The 11,896-nt window shown below is 34.7% G+C and overlaps 1 protein-coding gene and 1 non-coding gene across 2 annotated transcripts; both read right to left on the reverse strand.

Annotated features, from left to right (window-relative positions):
• Window positions 1-344: 344 nt before the first annotated feature.
• On the reverse strand, window positions 345-1,127 carry LOC110638804 (uncharacterized). The gene has a single exon (XM_021789486.2). It carries the CDS (start codon window positions 1,125-1,127, stop codon window positions 345-347), a length of 783 nt encoding a protein of 260 aa, XP_021645178.1.
• A 6,963-nt stretch (window positions 1,128-8,090) lies between these two features.
• On the reverse strand, window positions 8,091-8,198 carry LOC131178879 (small nucleolar RNA R71). The gene has a single exon (XR_009147887.1). It is a non-coding gene; the product is annotated as a small nucleolar RNA R71 (small nucleolar RNA).
• Between the last annotated feature and the right edge of the window lie 3,698 nt (window positions 8,199-11,896).

Consider the following 11,896-nt stretch of genomic DNA (forward strand, 5'->3'; position numbering starts at 1 on the left):
CTTTGCTTCTATTCCATCCATATTTGCAACCTAAATTATTCAGGTCTCTTCTCTAATTATTCTCCATTTCACTTCAACCTAATCGATATATCTATCTAAGATTTATTTAAGGATAATGATTTTTATACCCACGACCATGAAATACAGATATGGTGAATTGTAAGAGACTATTGTTCCTTTCCTTTCTTCTTTTCTTCTTTATCTAAAGTGAACTATTGACCATTTTTACAAAGTACATCAGTGGGTCACATGGCAACCCCAGAAACTGAAAAGAGACTAAAATCTTCAATAACAATAATTTATTTGGGGGGAAAAAAAACCTAAACTACTACGTACTCCTATTATCACTTTCTTAATTTGATCTTAATCTTGGCTTTTGAAGAAGTTTTGGTGGATGTTGCGTGAAGGTGGAGTTCTGATGATTTATGAGTGGCCTTTTGGGCTCCTTTAGAATGAGATTTCTTCCTTCTCTTCATTCCAAATGAAGAAAGCCTCTTCTTCTTCTCTTTCTCCCTTATCGTCTCCAGTTTGGGTTTCCATTCGCGAGAACCAACAAGCAACCTGTAATCCTTCTGTAACTGTGGAGTGGTGCATACTCTGCTTCTGCTTTTACCTGACCTCTCATCATCCTCCTCGGACTCCTTCATTTTGCTATGTTCCATCAGTTGCGATATAAACTCATCGGACACGCGAATCCTCCGGCAGCCAGATGGAGATTTTTGTATGTCGAAGGGTTGGCAAGTGGCTGCCTTCTTTAAAAGCGCATTTATTGAATCTCTGCTGGAGGAGGAATAAGAAGAAGATGATTGTTGTGCCTGGGGCTGTGAGGATGTGTTGACGAAGGAGGCGATGGTGACTAATGACAGGACTGACTGGAAACAATGTTTAGGGAGGAGAAAGTACTTGTGGCCCAGCTGAAGCTGGTCGTTCTCAGAGAGAGCTGGGATCTTCTGGCCTATGTAGAAAGAATCTGAAGGGCAGACCAGATGCTTTGGATACTCCACCAACAGCTCTGAGACGTGGATGGGTCGGTAGTAGATCTTCACCAGCCCATCAGATTTGATAAGCTTAATAGTCTCTTCCGGTGGGTCAGGGCGGATATGCACAGAGGAGATGTGGTTGCCCATGGGGTGAAAACACCACGGGATCATTTGCAAATTCAAAAATTTGATGCCCATTTGCTTAATGATAACCCTGGAGATGAAAAGATGTGTGTATATATAATATATAAAGAAAGCTAAGTTGGGTTCATAACTGGATGATGATAAGAAGGGAAAGGTTTTTTTCTGGTTTTGTGAGGAAGGGTAAGCATTAGTAGCAGAAAACAAGTCAATAAAAGGAGGTGCGTTTTGCGGGTGAGAAGAGAGTAATATCGAATAATAATAATTATATACAGAAATGGAGATATGGAAGAAACACTGGTATAAACTATAAAGGCTGAAAGGGAAGCTTGGTTTTTAGCGAGAGGCGGGTAAAGCTATTCTTTTACCAACTTTGACACTCTGAGTTTGACTGAAACTTTGGGTATTTTTCATGAGGCCCAAAGAAGGAAAAAAATTTTTGAGCCTTTCCCACTTGCCAAGTTTTGTTTAAGAGATTCTACAAATGAAACCACCACCAACAACAACTTGAACAGGGGTATCAATATTTGCTGTACCAATGGGCAACGAAACTTCCATAGTGTGCCAATCAATCAGCAGCATAGTTGGCCTCTCTATAGGTGTGATAGAGCTGTACATTCCAATTCCTTGATAACTGCTGCTTAATTCCTTTTTTTTTTCCTTGAAATTGGTTGCTTAATTCCATTAACCAGACCAGAAGCTTCATCAGTCAAATAGCAATCATTGTTGATCATGTTCAGTGTTGTTTTGTCCACCCCTACAAATCACATCTCTCTCACCCTTGTCCCACGTTATAGACAAACCTGTGAACACTGAAGTTTATACATCATCAACTGATCTCTTATTATAAATTGGAAATACTCATTTATGGATGATTACTTTCCTTTTTCAAAAAACAAAAAAACTGATCTCCATGCAAAATAGATTAGAATTCAAATTCAACTTAGAACCCAGAGCAGATTTAGATTTTTTTTTTTTGAACAACGAAGATAATGAATCGGATGAACAGATTCAGATATTCACCACCATATACATAATAATGAAGATTGATTTAAAATATACTATATGCGGTAGAATTATAGAAAATTAAGCTGGGTTTTCCGAGTTTCACTCTCACCAACACGCTGATCCCTTCCGTATCTGTCACTCTTCGAGAATTAAGGTTGCGTGCGACAAGGATTTGTGTCCCTGATGACATTGAAGAAAATCCTCAAGATTCTTGAAAATTTAGTGGAGCTGGGATTCCTAAATGTTGACCCTTCATGCTGCCAGGGCAAGTTTTTCTTTTTAATCACTTTCCTCCAGCCCTCTACTGATCATAATTAAATTATTTGCTATATATATCTATTCTCGAGTTTTGGAAAAAAAAAATCCTTACTAAACTAATATATATATATATATATATATATATATATATATATATATATATAGTCATATTTGTGCCCTAAAAAGGATAAAAAAATGAAAAATAAAAAAAAATATATTTGAAAAGAGAAAACAACTAAACAAATTGAATATAATAGAACTGGAATAACTGCAATAGCATGAAAGTGAAATTAATAGGAATTTATTTTGAATTTAAGATATAATAACATGTATAATGAAAATTATATAATAATAAATTATAATAAATTAAATTTAAGTAAATTTTTTCAAAATAAATAACTCAATGATTTTGAAAAGTAATAATTTTGAACAAGAAAAAGGAAAATATTATATTATAATATAAGTGCGTCATGTTTAAGACAAGAATAATAGGAGCAGAATTTGTGTATGCATTTTGCGAATCAGAATGAAGCGGTGGTTGGCCCAACTTGGCAAATACGTCAAAAACGGCGTCTCGGACATCACTAGGGGCAGTTGGGTGCATCATCATCCAAAATTGCGAGTGAGAGAGATTTTCTTCTTCTTAATTTCAATCAATTTCTTCTGGAAAACAAATAATCCAAACGTGGATGAGGAAATTAAGAGTGGATCCATCCATCCAGTATTTTGACCAGGGAACGCACGTGCTTTGCCATTGACTGCAGCCTAATAATAAGCTGGCCAGGTGAAGACAAATGTCGGCACACAATTCTAAAGAAGAAAACCTTTTATGCTAAGCCTAAATGTAACTAATGAAGTAGTAACATTAAGTACTTGTTTGGTTGGAGGTAGTTTAATAAAAATTTTAAGTTCTGATACTACCACTTGTTTAGCTGATCATATCTACTGAAATTTAGAAAAGTCAATGATTTAATTTTCTTAACCTTATAACATTTAAATTACTGACATAAATTCAAGTAAACATAGTTCTTAAGAAAAAAAAAATTCATTTAACTTTTACTTTATCCTTACCCCTATCATTCTTAGTCTTTTTCTCGATTAATTGACGTTCTGTTAGTTCATTATTTTAATAGTTCTATAATTATAGGATCTGTTTGACATTGCTATTAGAATCGTTATTGAGAAAATCACTTTTTTAAATATATTAATTATATAATATTAAAAAATAATTTAAAATTAAATTTATAAGTTTTAATCATAAGAATACTAAAATAATAAAATAATTTTTTTTAAAATTACTTTTTATAACTAAAATGATACTTTCATTTAGAAAAACAGTTTCGAACCTTCAAACGTAATGCCAAACAAGCACATATTCTCTACCACACAAATAAACTTTCTTTTTTTTTTTAATTTCATTTATTATTTCTGTGAATACTTCTTATTGATTATTCTAAATTTCTTTTTTGTTAAAAAAAGTTTTGGGTTTGTTAGAATTTTATCAATGAATTATTTTAAATATTATACTTATATTTAAAGTAAAAGCATTTATATTATTTCTATTGTTATTTTCCCACTAACACAGTTTCACTTTTTGGGAATTCAGCATACTAACTTAACAGATTCATATGCTAGGAAATGACTTCCCCATAATTGTATTTCCCAGAAAGTGGACTTCCCAGGAAATAAGTCATGTTGAATTGAGGCCTAATATTTTTATCCTCCAATTCCATTCATTATTCAATCTTTACTTACTACTATTGGTACGTAAGTACAGATATCCATCCATAATTGGTTTGCTAAAAAGTTACAATTATAATATTCGTTTACAATGATGATATAGGATAAAATCACAAAGATTATCAGTTGAACCATGCTTACAATCATCATATGACATATAGGATATTAGAGGTTATATAATGTCCTAGAATTAATCTTACCATTTTTATGCCTATATTCACATACTCTACACATTTACGTGCATGAGCTTATATAAGATATATATTACTTGTAGAATAATATTAGATTGCAATGGTTATACAACAAATAAAGTTGTTTATTTAATAATATAAGAGATTACAAATTTAAATTGCCTTTCATAACTTCTATAACAAAGGTGAAAGTTAACTTTTATTGTAACACTTTGAATTTTAAATAATCATTTTATATGTAATTATATAATTTTTTTACTGGTTTGGCAGGCCTAGGAGAGGCAATATGATGTTATTCTGGTGTGAGCCTAAGGCTATTGGATGTAGAAGTGTTGTTTGAGTTGCCTTGCAGGTTGAGTAGGTCTTAGGTATAAGAAAAATTTTACTAATTTTTTGGCAAAAATTTAGGATGTCTTTGACTCTTTAACTTTCTTGTTTTATTTTAATATTAATAAATTCATGGATATAATTGTTTAGGTGATCTGGGTCAACCCTTCTCCTCCGCCTAGCGGCCTTAGTGATCTCTGGTTAATCTGTGAGTAGACATTGATTTTATTTATAATTTCAATACTATTATATATACAAGGTATGCTTATGCATTCACTTATAATTATATGTATATAGCTATTATAGGCACGCTCTGTATTACATTATTATTTGATGAAATTGATGTGGTGTCGCCTTAGGATAATTTGGAGTTGTATGCGTGTGTCGGCGTGTGTGCGATATGGTACTGGATATGGGTAGGACGGGCAAATTGGCTTGAGTTAGTCTCACTTAGGGCCTGGTCCTTTTTGTGATAAGTCGATGTGAGTATGGCTTTGAGTTGATCTCGCTGACCTCCGTACTTGGATTATTAAGAGAAAGTTCGGCTCGAGTTGATCTCGCTAGCAGAGTTTGGAATTAAGAGAGCTGTGTAAGAGATCAACTCCCATATATATATATTTGATTGATGTGATACACGGGTATGTGAGTACTCCAAATTATTCTTTGTGCGAATATTATTTGAATTTATTTGAATATGTTGGTATTTGTTGCATTTCATCCTTAGGAACGCATTAGTTTTAGATAGTTATAGAAATTATATTTAAAATTAATATCTTACTATATGAGTCTAACGCTCACTCCTGTTCGCCTATTTTTTCAGGTTACAGGAGAGCTTATTTTTGTATTTAACCTGCTTCCTACTTCACAGGTCTACTAGCTGTTATTTTCGTATTTTGTATTATTAAATCTGAATTCTAGATTTCTGCATGTGTAGAATCATTTTACTTAGCTTGGGATTGTAAGATTAATTATTTTGAAATTGTAAACTTATTAATCTATGTATGTGGAATGAGTGGATAGATGACCATATTAGATGAGGGAGTTGGACTCCCATTTGATCTTATATTGAGTTGTTGATGATTGTGAAGGAGAGTTGTGATGCATACATTTTGCATAATCATTTAGGTTTAATTTCATAGTTATTTTATTTGATTATTAGTCACTTTTAGCTAATTTCATTAGTTATTTAGTTAGTTTTCCATAATTGTCAATTTTGGATTAATTTGTAATTTTTACTTTGTTTTGTAGGAAAAATGGTGTTTTTGAAGGACTGAAGAGAATTTTGCCATTGAGGAGTGTCTTCTACAGCCAAAGATGTCAAAAACAAGTTTTCAAGCTGAAATATGCATTGACCAAATTGTGCATAACTTGCCGCATAAGCTATGCAGATCTACATAAGGAGAAAGATCATCGTTTCGTAACCAAATTAAATGTGCATAAGGAGACAAAGATAGCTTATGCACATTCTCGCCTCCCTTATGCACCTTCACGGAATTGTGCATAACCTATGCACCAAGTCATGCGATTCGCATAAGTGACTCGTAACCATTAAAATCGCATAAGGGATCGCATAACTTATGTAGTCCACTTATGCAAATCCCATAAAGAGTTCATTAATGAGTCGCGTAAGATTCCTCAATCAATTCCTCCTAGAACATACTATTTTAGGGCTCCATGTCGGAAAAATGCTATAAATAGTCCCATTTTCCCATTTTGGAGGAAAAGGGGGACAAGGAGCAAAGAAGAAGAGGAGAAGGGAGGCACTGAGGAGTCACTTTCACCTTCCACACCACTCTCAACCAAGATTTGCATTTCTTTCTTCCCTTACATTTTTCTACATTTCTAGTGTTTAATTTCTTACTTCTTAGCTTAGATTAAAGCTTTATTTCCATTTAAACTCATCATATCTTGTAAGCATTATGGATAGTGAGTAGTTTACATTTGATTAAGGAGTAATGGTAATAATATTTGAGATATTTTGTGGATTTTGATTGGGTAATCCATATTTTGTGGTCCTAATGAGTTTTATTCATTTCTTGTATGCTTAATGACATGCTTAGTGTAGGATCCCATTAAGTGATGTTCTTAATCCATGGTTGAAGCACCGAAAGGAGAAGATCTTGTGATAGATAATTAAGAAATTGGACTTAATTAACTTAGACCTAGAAATAGGCTAAGGATTAAGAGGATTCACAGATTAATTAAAGAACTTAAAGGGTCTTAATTAATTCTAACTCCACGAAAGTAGGATTAGTTTGATTAAGGCACTCTTTGTCTCACTCGAAAGGGAATTCAAAGGATTTAAGAATTAATCTCCTTAAAACCTATAAGTTTCATAGGATTGGACAACCAATTTAAAATCCCAAAATAGCTCGAATATGAAATCCCGAACTCCGGAATCACCTTTTTTTACCATTGTTAATTTCTAATCGAATTTAATCATTTGTCATTTTGAATATTGCCATATTTGAACTTGCTTATTTCAATTTGATGCAATTTTAGTTTAATTAATACATTGTTGAATAGAATGTTAATTTTGCACATTTAGATTGCATATTCCATTACCCATTAATTCATTATTTCAATTTCATAAATACTTCGATTTAGTCAACTTTTATATCGAAAATTCAATCATTAACACAACTCCTCGTGGGATCGATATTTTTCTATACTACTTGTACGACCCGTGCACTTGCGGTAGGGACGCATCAAGTTTTTGGCGCCGTTGCCGGGGAGTTGTTTGTTTAAGATTGAATTCTTGATTATTTTAGTTGATTATAGTTTTATTTTTTTGTTATCTTTTCATTTTTGTGTTTGTTTGTTCTTTTTCAGGTACTTTTAATCTTTTATGAGAAGAGCTAGAAGCTCAAGTGACACAACCTTACTGTTCAATCCTGAAATTGAGAAATTTTGTAAAGCCAACAAGAAAGAGACCAGAAAAAGGAAGGAAGCTTTGAGAGAGATTGAAATTGAAGGCATATGGTGATGAAAGAATTAGAATTGGTGTTGGTAATGCTGGAAATGGTCAAAACAATGAAAATGAAGCCCACGGAGAAGAAGTTGTTAATGCAAACGTGCCTAGGGGAAGTATGATGGATCATGCTTTTCCACGTTTTGATGATTTGAGAGAGAGCATAGCAAGACCAAGGATTGATGCAAATAGTTACAAGATGGATTTTGGAGTTCTTCAAATGATTCAAAATTCTCAATTTGGAGGACATCCTTCTGAAAATCCACACACACACCTGAAGAAGTTTGCTATGATTTGCGACATGCAAAACCACCCTGGAGTGTCTGATGATGCAGTAAGATGGAAGCTATTCCCATTCTCTTTGAAAGATAGAGCATTGGATTGGCTTGATTCTTTACCTCACAACTCCATTACAAATTGGGAGCAACTCACTGATGCATTTCTTGCACAATATTTTCCACCTGGAAAAACTCAAGAGTTGAGGAATCAAATGACAGCTTTCAGACCAAGAGAAGATGAAACTCTCTATGAGTCATGGATGAGATGGAAGGAATTAGAGAGATTATGCCCACATCATGCCATTCCAAAATGGATGATAAATCAGAATTTCTACACAAATGTCACTCCTGCAATCAGAGGAATTATTGATGCTCAAACTGGAGGAGAATTTATTATAAAGCATGAAGATGAAGCTTATGAGCTATTGGAGAAAATTGCAAAGAATACTCATCTTTGGAGTAGTCCAAGAGGACCAGCTCCAACTCAGAAAAGGCAAGCTGCTGGAATGTATGATCTTGATCCATTCAATATGATTAATGCAAAATTTGATGCACTTATAAATGTCCTTGCTAAGAAGATGGAAGATTTGAGTATGTTGGTTAGTTCATCATCATCAGCTGGAAGTTCACAACAAGTGGCTTATGCAGAGGAAACTACCAGCTGTGGAGTAGACTATGGAGAACAAGCAGCATATATTGGTAATTATGGAAACAAACAAATGGAGAATTCTTATTCTCAAACTTACAATCCAAATTGGAGGAATCATCCCAACTTTTCATGGGGAAATCAGCAAAATCAAGTTCAAAATCAGAACTTTCAACCACAACAGCAGAGTCAAGTTCCATATCAGCAAAATAGGCAACCACTGCCTAATTTTCAGCAGAAAAATATGAACCCTCCACCAAAACAAAGAAGAACGAAATTCCACCATCAAGCTTTATTGCAATGATACTTGCTAACCAAAATAAGCATGATAAGGAGATGAGAGAGGTGAAAGCAAGGCTGGAACAGATGCAAACACACAACAGAATGCTGGAAAACCAGATTGCACAACAAGCATCCTCCTCAAGTGCTAAGTCTTTTGGAAAGCTTCCAAGTCAACCAGAAAATCCAAGAGAGCAGTGTCAAGCTATTACTTTAAGAAGTGGAAAAGTTATAAATGATGAGAAGAGTGAAAACAGTGAGAAGAGAGAAAATGAGAAAAATACTGATGAGAGTGAAAAACAAGAGAGTGCAGAAAATTGTAAAGAGAAAATTGAAGAGAAGGAAGAGAAATATATACCTCCTGAACCCTACAAGCCACAGCTTCCCTTTCCACAAAGATTTCACAAAGCCAAGCTTGATAGGCAATTTGGGAAGTTCTTAGAGGTTTTGAAGAAACTTTACATAAATGTGCCTTTTGTTGATGCTCTTTCACAAATGCCCTCTTATGCAAAATTCTTGAAAGAAATTCTCTCAAACAAGAGGAAACTTGAAGATGATGAAACTGTAGCTTTGACAGAAGAATGTAGTGCTATCCTCCAAAGGAAACTTCCTCCAAAGCTCAAGGATCCAGGGAGTTTTTCAATTCCATGCCACATTGGAGAATCATGTTCTACAAAAGCTTTATGTGATTTAGGGGCTAGTGTTAGCCTTATGCCCCTTTCCATTTATGAGAAGCTCAACATGGGAGATCTTAAACCAACCCACATTTCTCTTGATTAGGTTGTGAGTCAATTAAGTATCCTGAAGGGATTTTGGAGAATGTGCCTCTGAAGGTTGGGAAGTTCTACATACCTGTTGACTTTGTCATCTTGGACATGGAGGAAGATTTTAATATTCCAATTATCTTGGGAAGGCCTTTTCTAGCTACAGCAGGAGCATTGATTGATGTTAAGGGAGAAAAATTAACTCTTAGGGTTGGTGAAGAGCAATTGGTTTTCAATATTAATAACACTATGAAAAAGCATCATTCTGAAGCTGATACTTGCTTGAGAGTTGATATCATTGATGAGCTGGTTGAAGAACACTTCAGAAAGAAATATCCAGAAGATCCACTTGAAAATTGTTTGGTTCATGGAGGAGGCATAGACTATGACAACCCTCATGTAGCTGCATATGCTTAACACTTAGAGGGAAGTCCACCATTCATTTCTGCTCCAGTTTTTCAACTTACACAAAAGGAAAAAGTCGAATCTAAGCAACCATCATTCAAGGAAGAAGATGCACCTAAGGTAGAACTTAAGCAACTTCCTTCTCAGCTCAGGTATGAATTTCTTGGCACTAATAACACTTATCCAGTAATTGTAAATGCAAATTTGAGTACCTTAGAGGCTGATAAGTTGTTACGAGTGTTGAGACAATTTAGGAAAGTCTTAGGATACACCATAGATGACATTAAGGGAATAAGCCCACACTTTTGCATGCATAGAATCATTTTGGAAGAAAATTGTAAGCCATCTATTGAACATCAGAGGAGGTCGAACCCAAATATGAAAGAAGTTGTCAAAAAGGAAATTTTGAAGTTGCTTGATGCAGGGATCATATATCCTATCTCGAGACAGTGCTTGTGAGCCCGGTACATGTTGTTCCAAAAAGGGTGGAATGACAGTCGTCAAAAATGAAAATAATGAATTAATACCCACTAGAACGGTGACTAGTTGGCGAATGTGCATAGATTACTGAGAAAATTAAATGTTGCCACTAGAAAAGATCATTTTCCACTTCCCTTCATTGATCAGATGTTGGAAAGACTAGCTAGGCATTCTTACTTTTGCTATTTAGATGGATATTCAGGTTTTTTTCAAATCCCTATCCATCCAAATGATCAAGAGAAAACCACTTTTACTTGTCCATATGGAACCTTTGCTTATAGAAGGATGCCATTTGGGTTATGTAATGCACCAGCCACTTTTCAAAGGTGCATGATGGCAATCTTCTCAGATTTCATTGAAGACATAATGGAGGTTTTTATGGACGATTTCTCTGTTTATGGATCTTCATTTGATATATGCTTGGCTAACCTTTCTAAAATTTTGCAGCGATGTGCAGATACTGACCTTGTGTTAAACTGGGAAAAGTGTCATTTCATGGTTCAGGAAGGGATAGTGCTTGGACATTTGGTGTCTAACAGAGGAATAGAGGTTGATAAAGCCAAGGTTGAAGTGATAGAAAAGATGGCTCCTCCTACCAATGTCAAAGGAATTCGAAGTTTCCTAGGACACGCCGGGTTCTACAGACGCTTTATCAAGGATTTTTCTAAAATAGCTAAACCTTTGTCTAATTTGTTAAGTAATGACACACCATTTGTATTTGACCAAGAGTGTTTGGATGCCTTTTGCAGGTTGAAGCAAGCTCTTATCACTGCACCAATCATGCAACCACCTGATTGGAACCTACCTTTTGAAATTATGTGTGATGCTAGCAACTATGCAATTGGGGCTGTTCTTGGTCAAAGAAAGGACAAAAAGGCTTATGCTATTTATTATGCTAGTAGAACCCTGGATGAGGCTCAAACAAATTATGCAACAACTGAAAAGGAATTTTTAGCAATTGTCTTTGCATTGGAAAAGTTCAGACCTTACATTATTGACTCAAAGGTGGTTATATTTTCAGATCATGCAGCCATCAGGTATTTGCTCCGTAAAAAGGAGGCCAAACCTAGGCTCATTAGGTGGATTCTGATGCTACAAGAGTTTGATTTGGAGATTAGAGATAAGAAAGGAGCTGAAAATGTAGTTGCTGATAATCTTAGTAGGTTGAAATTGGATGGTGAAGAATTGGATGAAATTCCTATTGATGAGTTTTTCTTGGATGAACAACTTTTCTCTCTTGTTGCTAAACTACCTTGGTATGCAGACTTTGTGAATTATCTATCTTGTGGAGTTTTACCTCTAGGAATGACATGGCAACAAAAGAAAAAGTTTTTGCATGAAGTAAAATTTTATAGATGGGATGATCCTTTACTCTTTAGGAGATGTTGTGATGGTCTAATTAGAAGATGTATTCCTGAAGAGGAGGTT

This window comes from Hevea brasiliensis, chromosome 3, assembly GCF_030052815.1.
Source record: "Hevea brasiliensis isolate MT/VB/25A 57/8 chromosome 3, ASM3005281v1, whole genome shotgun sequence".
NCBI lineage: Eukaryota > Viridiplantae > Streptophyta > Magnoliopsida > Malpighiales > Euphorbiaceae > Hevea > Hevea brasiliensis.

Coding starts and splice junctions, on each gene's coding strand:
- LOC110638804 (XM_021789486.2), bottom strand. CDS start 1,127: ATGGGCAACCACATCTCCTCTGTGCATATCCGCCCTGACCCACCGGAA.